General features: G+C 45.3%; 1 protein-coding gene across 1 annotated transcript in view; it reads left to right on the top strand.

Annotated features, from left to right (window-relative positions):
- Positions 1 to 8744: 8744 nt before the first annotated feature.
- The window catches only part of LOC146812995 (killer cell lectin-like receptor subfamily B member 1B allele A), a 136711-nt gene continuing 128322 nt past the window's right edge, over positions 8745 to 17133 (top strand). The window contains exon 1 of the mRNA XM_085614664.1: positions 8745 to 9042. Within this exon, the coding sequence (XP_085470790.1) occupies positions 8757 to 9042 (286 nt within the window). The 5' untranslated portion in view covers positions 8745 to 8756. The remainder of the gene's footprint in view (positions 9043 to 17133) is intronic.

Below are 17133 nucleotides of genomic sequence, written 5' to 3'. Positions count from 1 at the left end.
CAACACAACTATCCATAGTTGATTCTATAGAAGGAATCCTGCAACATATTTGAAAATGTGTGTATCATCAAGTTAGGTATTTAAGGTGAAAATGTATTTACATTTCTCAAATCCATATCTTTGTACCATGGAGATATTTATGTTGTCAATGTACATACAGTAGTAGTTGATATTCTTCCCTCAATATTGTTGTAGAACACTAGCACCATATAGCAATTTAATTTTATCTTAGAACTTTTAAGTGATGTGGTTATGATTTCTCTATTAGACATTTTTCGTGTTCTTCTGTGCTTCTGGTCTATAGCAGTAGGGTTTAGCTAGTCCAAACCCCAAGTAGTTTTTATACGAAAGATGAGCAGGCTTTATCTGACCTGCATCCCTCCTGTATGGAGTATGATGGAAGGAATGTAAGCTTTACCTCCCAGCGCTTCCTCCATCACAAGTGTGACAAGTGATGGGTGACGCAATCCTCACCAGTATGGAATCTGTTAGATGGTGGTAAGGGTACAGGGAAAAGTACGGGCTGGAATGGGACATATGGCTCAGGCTTTTGAAAGGTAAGCTCTGCTTCCTTGTACTGGTTTTAGGAACCCACAGCGTATCTTTTAATGTAACTATCAAAATGTAATTTTGTTTTACATTTGCTACGTAAAACATCTCCTCTTTATCCTCTGCATATCTACTCTTCTGAAGAGAATCCTTTTCACTCAGCCCAGACATAGTGAAAGGTAGACCGTTTTGGAACTTTACAATCTGTTGTGTGTCTGTGAACTAGACAGCTGACTAGTCCCTGGTTCCTGATAACTTTAAAATCACTTTTAAGGTGATGGCGTCCTGAAGGAGTGCAGGATATCATATTTTATAACTCGCAACAGTATTTTACTGCCCCCTTCTTGGATAAAAGACGACTTTCTCTGCAATCTGTCCTTAGTAGTGGGCCAGGGTCCGAATTTAATTCAATGTTGAGCAGTTGCCCATTTGAGGAGTTTTTTAATGGCTTTTGGTTTAAAAAATACAGGACGTTCAGCTGCTAATTACAGCTTTTCAACCTTATGTGCCAGATGTTTTATGCAAGTAAATTTGTGTTGGAGTGAATGGTTTGCAAAACATTACAAAGAGAAACTGTAAGCCATAAAAAGACTAAGGGCATGAATTAGAGTTGGGAGAGATCAGAAGATCCTGCGATTCCGGAAAGAAGTCATAAATCCGCGTGGTTGAGGACAATAAACTATTTTGCATTTTCTTCAGAGATGGTGGGATTTTCCATGATACCCATATCGAAAGCAGTCTCAGCTATACTCACACCGTGAACTCTATTCTTCACACATTCTGAAACATCCAGATATAATAGGGATCATCTGGTACCCAAGGCTCCTCATCCTTTGGGAATTACTATGAAGGAGAACTTCTACGTGGTCTGGGTGCACAGTTACACCAGGTACCACTTAAAACATGAATAGTCCAGGTTTGAAACTTCCATCGCTTGATCTCTCTCAGTTGTTGTTCTGTGGCTTGTGGGCAGCTCTTCACAATCTGACACCTTCTGTCCGATGGCCAGTGGTTTCCTGGTTCCTGTGCAGAGCTCAAGCAGCAACAATGACTTGGCCAACCAGCTCAGAGAGCTGACATTCAGGGCTCATCCTGTCTGCAGAGAAGCCCAGTTTTAGAAGTTCAATAATGGAGGATGAGGAGGGATACACAGCTCTGCAGTTCCAGGGGAGAAGGAATCCAGAGGACGAGGAGGGATACACAACTCTGCAGTTCATGGGAAGGAAGAAACCAAAAGATAGACGTGAAGATGAACTGAGAGGTCAGAAGTCCTCTTATTCTTGCTACATTTCCTCTCTCCTTACCATATGTACATATCTTGAATGTAACTGATACACTCCGGGCCATTTCTTACACTCTGAGGGGTCTAGATGGATACTTTTACTGTGGGATTTATCAAACAACATATAGTTACAGAAAGCTTGTTAGAACTGTAGAACAAACCCCTAAATAACTAAATAAATGTTCTACCTAAACCCACCCACCTTGCTCACGCAAGGGAAGTGGAAGGTTAGTGCTTCAATGCTTGTTGAAGCCCCCCTGGCTGCCTGTGTCTTGCACTTTAATATTGGCAGTTATCAGTGGTGTGATTGTTGATTTCTGGGTTATTCTGTAGTTTCCCAGTGCACTGATAGTCACCCTTGGTTGACGTTTTGCAGTCTGGAGGACAATCTCTGCCTGTACCTCACTGATCATCCTTATCACAAGGATGTTAATGCCGCTGGTGCTTTGCAGCTGTCTAATAATGTAACTGTAATAGTCCTTACATACAACGTTTTTTACGCAAAGATTGCAGCTGAAAGGAGCAAAGACACAAGTTATCTAACATATGCCTTGTACCCTGAAGAAGAGCCATTAGCAACTTGACAATTATACATGTGACAGGGACAATTGAAAACTCTTTACTATGAGTTTGTGGTTGGGGTTGCAGCTGAGATGCAAAATCTCTTTTGGTATTTACAAAGCCACGAAAATCTTGATTTATGTGGCTTTGCATGATTATGTAAAATAAAACAGGAAAAAGAAAAGTAATGCACTGCCTTGCGTTACTTTGCTTAGAGGAGGTGTAACATTGATGGAGCATGGGTGTTCCCATGCATCCACCCATGTCATTTACTAAAGTCAGTAAGTATGGGTTTGCACAAGAATGGCACCCCTACTTGAAGCTGGTGTAAAGTGGAGAAATATCTTTATTTCTCTGTGTTACTTCCTCTTTGCGTGTGTTCTGCATTATTGATCTCACTGGATCTCCCTGTGCCTAAGGACCCTTTTCTTCACAGTACACTCGGTTGAGGACTGTGTTCAGTGAGCCGAAGTGGCTGAAGGGTACCTTGTGGCTATAGAGAATACAAGCCTGTCTCCTTCCACGAATGGAGATGGCGGATAAATGACCCATACGTTGGGTGCCTACTTTTGAAACGGCCAGTATAGCCATCTTATTACATTATATATGAGTGTGGTATACATCTGTACAGAGTAACTTGTACATATATTTTGGTCCTGATGAATGCCTAAGAACTCCATTTGGGGTCTACGTAAGACAGAAACATGTTGACCTATAAGGGGGTATATTTGTTTTGAAGCCCCTGTCCTCTGCTTTTTTTAACTCTATCCAAGGACACTACCGAATAAAATTATTTGAGCCATTGAGATAGTTTTATCTTTTCTTGCACTTTTCACTGCACTCTGCCCCTCACTCACCAGAATCACTTTGTGGCATCCCTTCTGCCTTAAAACACCTCAGCTCCTCCCCACACCACCACACTAGGGAGCTCATTAGGATGGAGGGCGGAGGCACATTCGCAGTGCTGACAGAAAATGTCATTTTCCGCACTCCAGTGGTGGTCCTCGCGGCTGCCATATTACAATGGGCAAACATAGCCCATTTCCCGACCGCCGTGGTGCGTCATAAACTGCCAGATAAATGGGCTCCTTAGTCAGGAGGGTTGTCCGTCTAGTGAATAATACGAATTACTAAGTATAGTGAAATAGTGGGACTCCTGTCATAAATCTCCAGAATTAGCCTGAGATTTTTGTGAATCCAAAATATTTTTAAAGGGTTTGATTGATTGTACCGAAGATGCTCAAGAAGATCTCCCGGCTGTCTTCATTACAGCTCTTGGCTACAGAGGAAACCTCTAACGAGGCATTTTCCTCTCCCCTAGGCCATTTGGGTGGTGATGTCTTGCCGCCAATGGACATATGGTGCCCCTATTGTGTGTGGCTGTTTGGGGTTGTGTGTCTGGGCAGGGACACTGGGTGGAAACCGGTGCAAGGTGGACACCCCTTTATGCCAGTCTGTGGCACAAGAGGTCTACCTTGTAGTTGACATTGGGTCTTTGTTTCAAAGATTTTTTTTCCGGTGAGATGGGAGAGGTAGCAGGCTTTGTGTACGGGTGAAGGTTCAATCCTCATTGTCACATCTGGAGGCCAACATCCCCGAAACATCATGTGTTGAAGGTTGATAAACGTTAAACATTTTTTCCTGTGGTAGCAATGTGTGCAGGTCATACAGCTACTTGAATGTTTTAGCTCAGGTCTAGGAGAGGTGATGTTGAAAGGACAGTTTTATTTGTAATACACAATTAGAGAAAGAAAGGTTCCAATAAAAACTTGAGAAAGGCCAGTGCTTAATTTGAGCCGGTGGTTGTAGGTGGAAACCACCGTCGCTCGTGTTTAGGCCCTGGGACTTACTTTTTCCTCATCAGACTCTGACGTGGAAGAAGAACAAAAGAGGGAACTTCAGAAAAGCAGGAAAAAAGGAGAAAGATACAGACGGGAAAAGAGTGACAAAGGGATAAAGCAAGAATGAAAATGAACCTTCGAAGGGTGAGGTAAAAAGGCAGGGATTGAAAGGTGGAGGAGGAAAAATACATATGATGGAATCAAGACAAGTCACAACTGGTATTCGGTGTCATGTTTGTGAGAAGAAAAGTAAGAGTCCTCAGCACCTATTATTTTACAAATTGCACACTGACAAAGTTTACATTTGGGTTGACAGCAGATGGGACACTCTCAGAACATTTTTAGACACATAACGTCATTTATTATTTTCTCCATTGTGATAGTGTTGAACTTGGCCCGAACTACATTATTCCTTGCATTATGAACTGCCTGATTCTTGCATTACGAAGCGCATTATTCTCGCATACGAACCGCCTGATTCTTGCATTACGAACTGCCTGATTCTTGCATTACGAACCTCATTGTTGTTGCATTACGAGCCACATTATTCTTGCATTACGAACTGCCTGATTCTTGCATTATGAACTGCCTTATTCTTGCATTACAAACTACATTATTCCTTGCATTGCGAACTGCCTAATTCTTGCATTATGAACCGCATTATTCTTGCATTACGAACTGCATTATTCTTGCATTACGAACTGCGATATTCCTGTGTTACGAACTGCATTAGTACTTGCATGAAGGACTGTCTTATTACTACATTACGAACTGCATTATGAACTGCATAGCATTGCATTAGGACTGCATTAGATCATCCTGAATTGCTCATTATTACCGCAAGAACCTACAAGTGATTGTTGGCCTAATAACCGGCAAAGTGAAATATTATGAATACGCATATGTTGGATTTCTATCATTTGGTCTCATCGTATTCCTTTTGATAAAGATACCGCTATTTTTATAAAACCAGTGTGGTGTCCATTTCTGGTGTTATCACTGTGTTACTGGGAGTGTGGTTGCAAATACTTTACACATTGCCTTGGAGATAAGCCTGTCTGCTCGTGCCAAGCTACCGGGGGGTGAGCAGGGGGTTAGCTGAGAGTGTGTCCCTTCTTTCCCTGACTAGAAGCAAGGGTCCCGATTTGGACTAAGGTACCTACCTCAGCCAACTAGAGACCCCTAATTCTAACATTGGTGGTCAGCGGTTGGGGATTTGAACGTATATTTGCAATTGACTCACAGTGACTGGTGTACATCACTAGTTTTAGCGCAGACCATGACACAACCACATATTGTGTTTTTGATTCTATTTTTGAGCGACCTTTAAGTCACACATCATGTCTCAAAGGAGTCAAGTAGCCAGTGAGGCTGCAGAATTGGAATTCGATATTGAGGTATTGCTTACCTACAAAGTTGATCAATTGAGGCAATCCTGCAGAGCTTTGGGATGTCCCATGAAAAGTACCGCCAAGAAGGAGGAGATGCAAACAGCTCCCCACCCCAGAGACTGGAGGGTTCCTTAGGAGAGCACCCGGTTGGAGGTCTAGAGCCTACTTGCCAGCTGTACGAGCAAGAACCCCGAGAGGTCATGGGGCGTCTGTAACCAGAGCTCCCATGGTCCTGAAGTTTGATGGTGCCATTCCTAAGTGGCAGGCTCAGGAGTCTAGATGGAAGGTTGAGAGTAGGAGAACCCGTGGGTCAGGACCCAGCCAGAAGGGCTGGGTCCCCTAGAAGTTACCAGGGTAACCCCGTCCCTAACCTGAAGGGCAGAAAAAACTGTAAATAGTGCCCTGGCTGCTGGGTCTTCCAGGGGTACCCCTCCAGGTGGGAGTTGGCAAGGGACAAGCATCCCTAGAGGGCCCCAGACTGCCGGGAAGTATCAGTGGAGTAGCTTAGTTGGCCCAGGGAGTTGTAACCGAGGGAACCCCCTGGGGTCAGGAAGGCATAGAACGGGAGGGTGTCCCTGCGGTGGCGGGCCCGCACCCGGATTCAATCGCCCCAAGCAGGGTATTCCATCAAGGTAGTTGATTTGCCTACCCTGGTTTTAGGCTGGGAGGGGGTTGTGTTGGACTTGGCCCTTTTTGGCTAAAGTTCCTTAAACTTTTTGCCTTCCTCCTAGACCTTTTTCTGACATTGTGTTGCAAGTATTCCCTGTATAAAGTGTTAGGGTAATTGGTTGTCCATAATTGGCATGTTTGTCTTACTAATAAAGTCCCAAGTAAAGTTCACCATGGGTGCCAGGGCTAGTAATGCAAATGCTACTAGTGGGCCTGTAGCACTAATTGTGCCACCCGCATAAGTAGCCCTAGAAAGAGATCTCAGGCCTGCCACTGCAGTGCCTACACGCAGTTTGCTAACTGCCTTGTTGTCCTGACAAGTGCACCCACTTGCCAGGCCTTACCCTTCCATTTTTATGCACGTCAGAAACCCCTATAGTAGGCCCAAGGTACCCCCCTGGGCAGGGTGCAGTGTATGTGAAAGGTAGGACATGTACTGAGGTGTGTACCATGTCCTGACAGTGAAATACTGCCAAAATCGTTTTTCACTGTTGCAAGGCCATCTTGCCCATAGGACAGAATGGGGAATGCTGGGTCCCATGGTTCCAGCATATCTTCTCATAGGCATAACATGGAGAGATGAAGTTTAGTGTGCCTAAATTTCAGAATTTAATAACACATCTTTCTACGAAGATGGGTTTTAAATTTTATGTTTAGAAACCCCACTTTTAGAAGTGGCTGGTTTCTTGTCCTACCATCCTGTGTGTCTCTGCATGGTTGTGTATTGACTGTCTGGGTTTGGATGTGACATGGTCTGGGGAGTGTCCTGACACCAGGGAGGAGTAGGTGAGACAGCACAGGCTGACCTGCATTTGGTGTAGTGGGAAGAGTAGCCCCTTTGATGCGAAGATGCCTGTGCTGCTGCCACAAAGGAATGGCTCCTCCATATCTTTGTACCATGGAGATATTTATGTTGTCAATGTATATACAGTGGTAGTTGATATTCTTCCCTCAATAATGTTGTAGAACACTAGCACCATATAGCAATTTAATTTTATCTTAGAACTTTTAAGTGATGTGGTTATGATTTCTCTATTAGACATTTTTCGTGTTCTTCTGTGCTTCTGGTCTATAGCAGTAGGGTTTAGCTGGTCCAAACCCCAAGTAGTTTTTATATGAAATATGAGCAGACTTTATCTGACCTGCATCCCTCCTGTATGGAGTATGAGGGAAGGAATTTAAGCTTTACCTCCCAGCGCTTCCTCCATCACAAGTGTGACAAGTGATGGGTGACGCAATCCTCACCAGCGTGGAATCTGTTAGATGGTGGTAAGGGTACAGGGAAAAGTATGGGCTGGAATGGGACATATGGCTCAGGCTTCTGAAAGGTAAGCTCTGCTTCCTTGTACGGGTTTTAGAAACCCACAGCGTATCTTTTAATGTAACTATCAAAATGTAATTTTGTTTTACATTTGCTACGTAAAACATCTCCTCTTTATCCTCTGCATATCTACTCTTCTGAAGAGAATCCTTTTCACTCAGCCCAGACATAGTGAAAGGTAGACCATTTCGGAACTTTACACTCTGTTGTGTGTCTGTGAACTAGACAGCTGACTAGTCCCTGGTTCCTGATAACTTTAAAATCACTTTTAAGGTGATAGCGTCCAGAAGGAGTGCAGGATTCATATTGTATTACTCGCAACAGTATTTTACTGCTCCCTTCTTGGATAAAAGAAGACTTTCTCTGCAATCTGTCCTTAGTAGTGGGCCAGGGTCCGAATTTAATTCAATGTTGTACAGTTGTCCATTTGAGGAGTTTTTTAATGGCTTTTGGTTTAAAAAATACAGGACGTTCAGCTGCTAATTACAGCTTTTCAACCTTATGTGCCAGATGTTTATGCAAGTAAATTTGTGTTGGAGTGAATGGTTTGCAAAACATTACAAAGAAAAACTGTAAGCTATAAAAAGACTAAGGGCATGAATTAGAGTTGGGAGAGATCAGAAGATCCTGCGATTCCGGAAAGAAGTCATAAATCCGCGTGGTTGAGGACAATAAACTATTGGGTTTTCCTCTCAATTTTGCATTTTCTTCAGAGATGGTGGGATTTTCCATGATACCCATATCGAAAGCAGTCTCAGCTATACTCACACCGTGAACTCTATTCTTCACACATTCTGAAACATCCAGATATAATAGGGATCATTTGGTACCCAATGCTCCTCATCCTTTGGGAATTACTATGCAGGAGAACTTCTACGTGGTCTGGGTGCACAGTTACACCAGGTACCACTTAAAACATGAATAGTCCAGGTTTGAAACTTCCATCGCTTGATCTCTCTCAGTTGTTGTTCTGTGGCTTGTGGGCAGCTCTTCACAATCTGACACCTTCTGTCCGATGACCAGTGGTTTCCTGGTTCCTGTGCAGAGCTCAAGCAGCAACAATGACTTGGCCAACCAGCTCAGAGAGCTGACATTCAGGGCTCATCCTGTCTGCACAGAAGCCCAGTTTTAGAAGTTCAATAATGGAGGATGAGGAGGGATACACAGCTCTGCAACACACGGAGCGGAGGAAACCAGAGGACGAGGAGGGATATACAGCTCTGCAATTCCAGGGGAGAAGGAAACCAGAGGACGAGGAGGGATACACAGCTCTGCAGTTCCAGGGGAGAAGGAATCCAGAGGATGAGGAGGGATACACAGCTCTGCAGTTCCAGGGGAGAAGGAATCCAGAGGACGAGGAGGGATACACAGCTCTGCAGTTCATGGGAAGGAAGAAACCAGAAGACAGACGTGAAGATGAACTGAGAGGTCAGAAGTCCTCTTATTCTTGCTACATTTCCTCTCTCCTTACCTTATGTACATATCTTGAATGTAACTGATACACTCCGGGCCATTTCTTTCACTCTGAGGGGTCTAGATGGATACTTTTACTGTGGGATTTATCAAACAACATATAGTTACAGAAAGCTTGTTAGAACTGTAGAACAAACCCCATAATAACTAAATAAATGTTCTACGTAAATCCACCCACCTTGTTCACGCAAGGGAAGTGGAAGGTTAGTGCTTCAATGCTTGTTGAAGCCCCCCTGGCTGCCTGTGTCTTGCACTTTAATATTGGCAGTTATCAGTGGTGTGATTGTTGGTTTCTAGGTTATTCTGTAGTTTCCCAGTGCACTGATAGTCACCCTTGGTTGACGTTTTGCAGTCTGGAGGACAATCTCTGCCTGTACCTCACTGATCATCCTTATCACAAGGATGTTAATGCCGCTGGTGCTTTGCAGCTGTCTAATAATGTAACTGTAATAGTCCTTACATACAACGTTTTTTACACAAAGATTGCAGCTGAAATGAGAAAAGACACAAGTTATCTAACATATGCCTTGCACCCTGAAGAAGAGCCATTAGCAACTTGACAATTATACATGTGACAGGGACAATTGAAAACTCTTTACTATGAGTTTGTGGTTGCTGCTGAGATGCAAAATCTCTTTTGGTATTTACAAAGCCACGCAAATCTTGATTTATGTGGCTTTGCATGATTATGTAAAATAAAACAGGAAAAAGAAAAGTAATGCAGTGTATCACTGCCTTGCGTTACTTTGCTTAGAGGAGGTGTAACATTGATGGAGCATGGGGGTTTCCAAGCATCCACCCATGTCTTTTAATGCAAGCCCACATTTACTAAAGTCAGTAAGTAGGGGTTTGCACAAGAATGGCACCCCTACTTGAAGTTGGTGTAAAGAAGAGAAATATCTTTATTTCTCTGTGTTACTTCCTCTTTGCATGTGTTCTGCATTATTGATCTCACTGGATCTCCCTGTGCCTAAGGACCCTTTTCTTCACAGTACACTCAGTTGAGGACTGTGTTCAGTGAGCCAAAGTGGCTCAAGGGTACCTTGTGGCTATAGAGAATACAAGCCTGTCTCCTTCCACGGATGGAGATGGCGGATAAATGACCCATACGTTGGGTACCTACTTTTGAAACGGCCATTATAGCCATCGTATTACATTATATATGAGTGTGGTATACATCTGTACATCTGTACAGAATAACTTGTCCATATATTTTGGTCCTGATGAATGCCTAAGAACTCCGTTTGGGGTCTATGTAAGACAGAAACATGTCGACCTTTAAGGGGGTATATTTATTTTGAACCCCCTGTCCTCTGCTTTTTTAACTCTATCCAAGGACACTACCGAATACAATTATTTGAGCCCTTGAGATAGTTTTATCTTATCTTGCACTTTTCACTGCACTCTGTCCCTCACTCACCAGAATCACTTTGTGGCATCCCTTCTGCCTTAAAACACCTCAGCTCCTCCCCACACCACCACACTAGGGAGTTCATTAGGATGGCGGGTGGAGGCACATCCGCAGTGCTGGCAGAAAATGTCATTTTCCGCACTCCAGTAGCGGTCCTCACGCCTGCCATATTACAATGGGCAAACATAGCCCATTTCCCGTCCGCCGTGGTGCGTCATGAACTGCCAGATAAATGGGCTCCTTAGTCAGGAGGGTTGTCCGTCTAGTGAATAATCCAAATTACTAAGTATAGTGAAAGAGTGGGACTCCTGTCATAAATCTCCAGAATTAGCCTGAGATTTTTGTGAATCCAAAATCTTATCCATGGGAGGAAGCCCAGAGGAGAAGAATATTTTTAAAGGTTTTGATTGATTGCACCCAAGATGTTCAAGAAGATCTCCGGCTCTCTTCATCACAGCTCTTGCCTACAGAGGAAACCTCTAACGAGGCATTTTCCTCTTCCCTAGGCCATTTGGGTGGTGATGTCTTGCCGCCAACGGACATATGGTGCCCCTATTGTATGTGGCTGTTTGGGGTTGGGTGTCTGGGTCGGGACACTGGGTGGAAACCGGTGCAGGGTGGACACCCCTTTTTGCCAGTCTGTGGCACAAGAGGTCTACCTTGTAGTTGACATTGGGTCTTTGTTTCAAAGAGATTTTTTCCGGTGAGATGGGAGAGGTAGCAGGCTTTGTGTACGGGTGAAGGTTGTATCCTCATTGTCACATCTGGAGGCCAACATCCCCGAAACATCATGAGTTGAAGGTTGACAAACGTTAAACATTTTTTCCTGTGGTAGCAATGTGTGCAGGTCATACAGCTACTTGAATGTTTTAGATCAGGTCTAGGAGAGGTGATGTTGAAAGGACAGTTTTATTTGTAATACACAATTAGAGAAAGAAAGGTTCCAATAAAAACTTGAGAAAGGCCAGTGGTTAATTTGAACCGGTGGTTGCAGGTGGAAACCACCGTCGCTCGTGTTTAGGTCCTGGGACTTACTTTTTCTTCATCACACTCTGACGTGGAAGAAGAACAAAAGAGGGAACTTCAGAAAAGCAGGAAAATAGGAGAAAGATACAGACGGGAAAAGAGTGACAAAGGGATAAAGCAAGACTGAAAAGGAACCTTCGAAGGGTGAGGTAAAAAGGCAGGGATTGAATGGTGTTGGAGGAAAAATACATATGATGGAATCAAGACAAGTCACAACTGGTATTCGGTGTCATGTTTGTGAGAAGAAAAGTAAGAGTCCTCAGCACCTACTATTTTACAAATTGCACACTGACAAAGTTTACATGTGGGTTGACAGCAGATGGGACACTCTCAGAACATTTTTAGACACATAACATCATTTATTATTTTCTCCATTGTGATAGTGTTGAACTTGCCCCGAACTACATTATTCCCTGCATTATGAACTGCCTGATTCTTGCATTACGAACCACATTATTCTTGCATTACGAACTGCCTGATTCTTGCATTGCGAACTGCCTGATTCTTGCATTACGAACCTCATTATTGCTGCATTACGAACTACATTATTCTTGCATTACGAGCCACATTATTCTTGCATTATGAACAGCCTGATTCTTGCATTACGAACTGCCTTATTCTTGCATTACGAACTACATTATTCCTTGCATTACGAACTGCCTGATTCTTGTATTATGAACCGCATTATTCTTGCATTACGAACTGTATTATTCTTGCGTTACGAACTGCATTAGTACTTGCATGAAGGACAGTCTTATTACTACATTACGAACTGCATTACGAACTGCATAGCATTGCATTAGGACTGCATTAGATCATCCTGAATTGCTCATTAATACCGCAAGAACATACAAGTGATTGTTGGCCTAATAACCGGCAAAGTGAAATATTACAAATACGCATATGTTGCATTTCTATCGTTTGGTCTCATCGTATTCCTTTTGATAAAGATACCGCTATTTTTATAAAACCAGTGTGGTGTCCATTTCTGGTGTTATCACTGTGTTACTGGGAGTGTAGTTGCAAAAACTTTACACATTGCCTTGGGGATAAGCCTGGCTGCTCGTGCCAAGCTACCGGGGGGTGAGCAGGGGTTATCTGAGAGTGTGTCCCTCCTTTCCATGACTAGAAGCAAGGGTCCCTATTTGGACTAAGGTACCTACCTCAGCCAACTAGAGACCTCTAATTCTAACATTGGTGGTCAGCGGTTGGGGATTTGAATGTATATTTGCAATTGACTCACAGTGACTGGTGTACATCACTAGTTTTAGCGCAGACCACGACGCAACCACATATTGTGTTTTTGATTTTTGGTTCTATTTTTGAGCGACCTTTAAGCCACACATCATGTCTCAAAGGAGTCAAGTAGCCAGCGAGGCTGCAGAATTGGAATTCGACATTGAGGCATTGCTTACCTACAAAGTTGATCAATTGAGGCAATTCTGCAGAGCTTTGGGATGTCCCATGAAAAGTAGTGCCAAGAAGGAGGAGATGCAAACAGCCTTGAGGGCCTGGTGGGAAGCCAAAGAGGCTCAGGAGAGAGGTGATGCTGAGGTGGATGAGGATGACCCAGGGAATGGATTTGGTCCACAGGATTTGCCGGTGGGAGGACCAGCCTCAGGGGCTGGTAGTAACCATTCAGGGAGGCGCTTTTCCCCAGAGGGGCTGGAGGAAAAGCAAAGGGTCAGAGAGCATGAGTTGGAGGTTTTAAAACTTAAGGCTCAAGCAGAGGAGAAAAAGCTGCTCATTGAAAGTGAAAAGCGAGCAGAGGAGAGCAAGAACGCTCTCACCATGAAAGAGAAGACGATTCTCTTAGCTCATGAGTTAAGCATAAGGGAACTGGACATTAAGGCTAAACAGGTGGAGTCCAGTTCAAATGGTGGCAGCGCACAGCCAGTGCCAGCGGGTAAGGTGTACATTCCCAAAGACTTAGTGTGAGATTAGCAAAGGGGTGATGATATTTATGCGTGGTTCACAGCATATAAGATCGCATTAAGGATGAATGAGGTGCCTGAGAAGCATTGGGGGGAGGGTCTGAGGAAACACTTTGAGGCTTCTGGGAGGGATGTTTTACCACCTTTAGAGAGGGCGGGAACCCTGACCTATGCTAACATGAAGGAGGCTTTATGCCTCGGGTATGGGTTCACTCCTGAACAGTACAGGCAAAAATTCAGGAACTTCAAGAAGCTGGAATCCAGTCCTTGGGGTGAGGGTGTGAATGCATACATGCGTGCACTGGATGATTGGGTGATGGTTAGCCTGGCGAATGATTTCAAGGGATTGCTCAATTTTGGCCCCAGGTGGCCCTGGCTCAGGAATTATTTTCCAGAGTTGCGCCAACACCTCTTAGAGTGCGAGCTCTTTGATTCCCAGGAGCTTGCACCAGAGACAGACCTCTGGTCAAGGGACAGAGGGTCTGAAGAGACACTAAGGGGGAATTCCAGCCGCGACTCAGAGATTTTCTGGTCCCGGGAAGAAGAGCAGAGTGGCGCAGTCAGGTCCCAGAGTAGTGGGGGGGCGTGTAGGCTAGCACCCTGTCTCAAAGGAGAGGGAGGGAGTGTAAGCAGCGTCCCTCGGGGTCCGCAGCCCCACCCCAGAGACTGGAGGGTTCCTTAGGAGAGCACCCGGTTGGAGGTCTAGAGCCTACTTGCCAGCTGTGCGAGCAAGAACCCCGAGCGTCAAGAGATAGTGGGGTGCCTGTAACCAGAGCGCCCATGGTCCTGAAGTTTGTTGATGCCATTCCTAAGTGGCAGGCCCAGGATTCTAGATGGAAGGTTGAGAGGGGGATGTATTCCTCAGTAGGAGAACCCGTGGGTCAGGGCCCAGCCAGAAGGGCTGGGTTCCCTAGAAGTCACCAGGGTAACCCCGCCTCTAACCTGAAGGGCAGAAAAACTGCAAATAGTGCCCTGGCTGCTGGGTCTTCCAGGGGTACCCCTCCAGGTGGGAGTTTGCAAGGGACAAGCATCCCTAGAGGGCCCCAGACTGCCGGGAAGTATCAGTGGAGTAGCTTAGTTGGCCCAGGGAGTTGTAACCGAGGGAACCCCCTGGGGTCAGGAAGGCATAGAACGGGAGGGTGTCCCTACGGTGGCGGGCCCGCATCCGGATTCAATCGCCCCAAGCAGGGGATTCCATCAAGGTAGTTGATTTGCCTACCCTGGCTTTAGGCTGGGAGGGGGTTGTGTTGGACTTGGCCCTTTTTGGCTAAAGTTCCTTAAACTTTTTGCCTTCCTCCTAGACCTTTTTCTGACATTGTGTTGCTGACTTAAATGCTTTGGGCACTTTGCCACTGCTGATCAGTGTCAAAGTGCAAGTGCTCCCTGTATAAAGTGTTATGGTAATTGGTTGTACATAATTGGCATGTTTGTCTTACTAGTAAATTCCCTCGTAAAGTGCACTATGTGTGCCAGGGCTGGTAATGCAAATGCTACTAGTAGGCCTGCAGCACTAATTGTGCCACCCACATAACTAGCCCTAAATAGAGATCTCAGGCCTGCCACTGCAGTGCCTTCACAAAGTTTGTTAACTGCCTTGTTGTCCTGACAAGTGCACCCACTTGCTAGGCCTAACCCTTCCGTTTTTATGAACATCAGAAACCCCTATAGTAGGCCCAAGGTACCCCCCTGGGCAGGGTGCAGTGTATGTGAAAGGTATGACATGTACTGAGGTATGTACCATGTCCTGACAGTGAAATACTGCCTAATTCGTTTTTCACTGTTGCAAGGCCATCTTACCCATGCTGGGTCCCATGGTTCCAGCATATCTTCTCATAGGCATAACATGGAGAGATGAAGTTTAGTGTGCCTGAATTCAGAATTTAATAACACATCTTTCTACGAAGATGGTTTTTAAATTGTAAGTTTAGAAACCACACTTTTAGAAGTGGCTGGTTTCTTGTCCTACCATCCTGTGTGTCTCTGCCTGATTGTGCATTGACTGTCTGGGTTTGGATGTGACAGGGTCTGGGGAGTGTCCTGACACCAGGGAGGAGTAGGTGAGGCAGCACAGGCTGACCTGCAGTTGGTGTAGTGGGAAGAGTAGCCCCTTTGATGCAAATAGGCCTGTGTTGCTGCCACAAAAGAATGGCTCCACCTCCTGCAGAGTGTCTGAGGCCCAGACTCTCACTATCAAAGAAAGAAGGTGTGCACTGGCAGGAAGACACCCAGAACTGGTTTGGACCGGGCTCAGAGCCCCCTGAACACAAAGACTTCAAAGGCATTTTGGGGTATAAATGTTAGAGCTGAAACCCCTGAACTCAAAACTGAAATCCAGACTGAAAGAGGATTGAAACTACTTCGTGATCAAGGGGAACGTCTGCCAAAAGGAGAACAGCTGAAGAGACTGAAGAGAAGGACGGCCCTTGCTGTGTGTTTGGGGCTGGCCTGCAGTTTGCTGATTTGACTAAGGAGAGGACAAGGGACTTTGCTGTGTGCTGTGTCCCCCTGCTCGAGAGGACTCTGCTGTTTGCTGTGTCCTGAAGTAACTTGTCTCCAAGGGCCCGAGGAGAGCTGGTCCCCTGTTGTGGAAACTCAGGAACATCAAAGTTTCCAACCGTGTCTCAGCGACACTTGGTGCATGTGCTTTTGCATGCCTGAGACTGCCATGTGGTCTGTGGTGCTGTTTATGAGGTGGTCCGTGACCGCATTACCCCCGCAGCGTGAAACATCGTCCATGCTGCTGCATTGCTGTTTGTGGCTCGAGCCGACATCGTAACTGAGGCTGTGAGTGAGGATCGCCGCCGCCGGCCTGAGTCGCAACGTGCTAAAGGATTTCTTGAAGCTAAGGAAGCTGCAAGGTGAAAGGGATCGTGATTGATTGTTCGCCAAGAGGAATCTGCCCAAAGATCGTCAACGAAGGAGAAGTCGGCTCCGTAACCCATCCGGCTTCAGCATCGCCTAGCAACAGAGCTGCAACTTCATCAGGGCCCCCCAGGAGGACATCCAACGAGCGGAGAGAGAGAGGGAGGTAGCGCACCCCCCAGGTAAGCCTTGGACTCCGTTCGGGAGCTGCAAGCGTGTGTGGCCAGGGTAGGCGTGCAGGAGGAGTACATGAGTGCTCCGATCTCTCTCCTGCTGCACCGCATTAGATGCGCTGAGTCCCCGAGCAGCCAGTAACTGCCCAGCTGTACTGAGCCACCTCTTTAAGCGTACAACGGTTGTCTCTGCTATTGGGGCCTAGTGGTGCCCGAGTTGACCGCGCAGATTGGCTTATAGCATTATTCCCTGCATGAAAAACTGCATTATTCTTGCATTACGGACCGCATTATTCTTGCATTACGAAATGCCTGATTCTTGCATTACGAACTCCCTGATTCTTGCATTACGAATCGCATTATTCTTGCATTATGAACTGCCTGATTCTTGCGTTACGAACTGCCTGATTCTTGCATTACGAACCGCTTTTTTCTTGCATTACCAACTGCATTATTCTTGCATTACAAACTGCGTTATTCTTGCATTACGAACTGCATTAGGACTGCATTAGATCATCGTGAATTGCTCAATAATACCACAAGAACCTACAAGTGATTGTTGGCCTAACTAAGGTACCTACCTCAGCCAACTAGAGACCCCCAGTTCTAACAGGTAGGAACCGATATGAATTCTTTATGA

This window comes from Triturus cristatus, chromosome 7 (assembly GCF_964204655.1).
Source record: "Triturus cristatus chromosome 7, aTriCri1.1, whole genome shotgun sequence".
Taxonomy (NCBI): domain Eukaryota; kingdom Metazoa; phylum Chordata; class Amphibia; order Caudata; family Salamandridae; genus Triturus; species Triturus cristatus.
The sequence above is the reverse complement of the archived record's forward strand: the minus strand, read 5'-3'. Positions and strand labels throughout refer to the sequence as shown.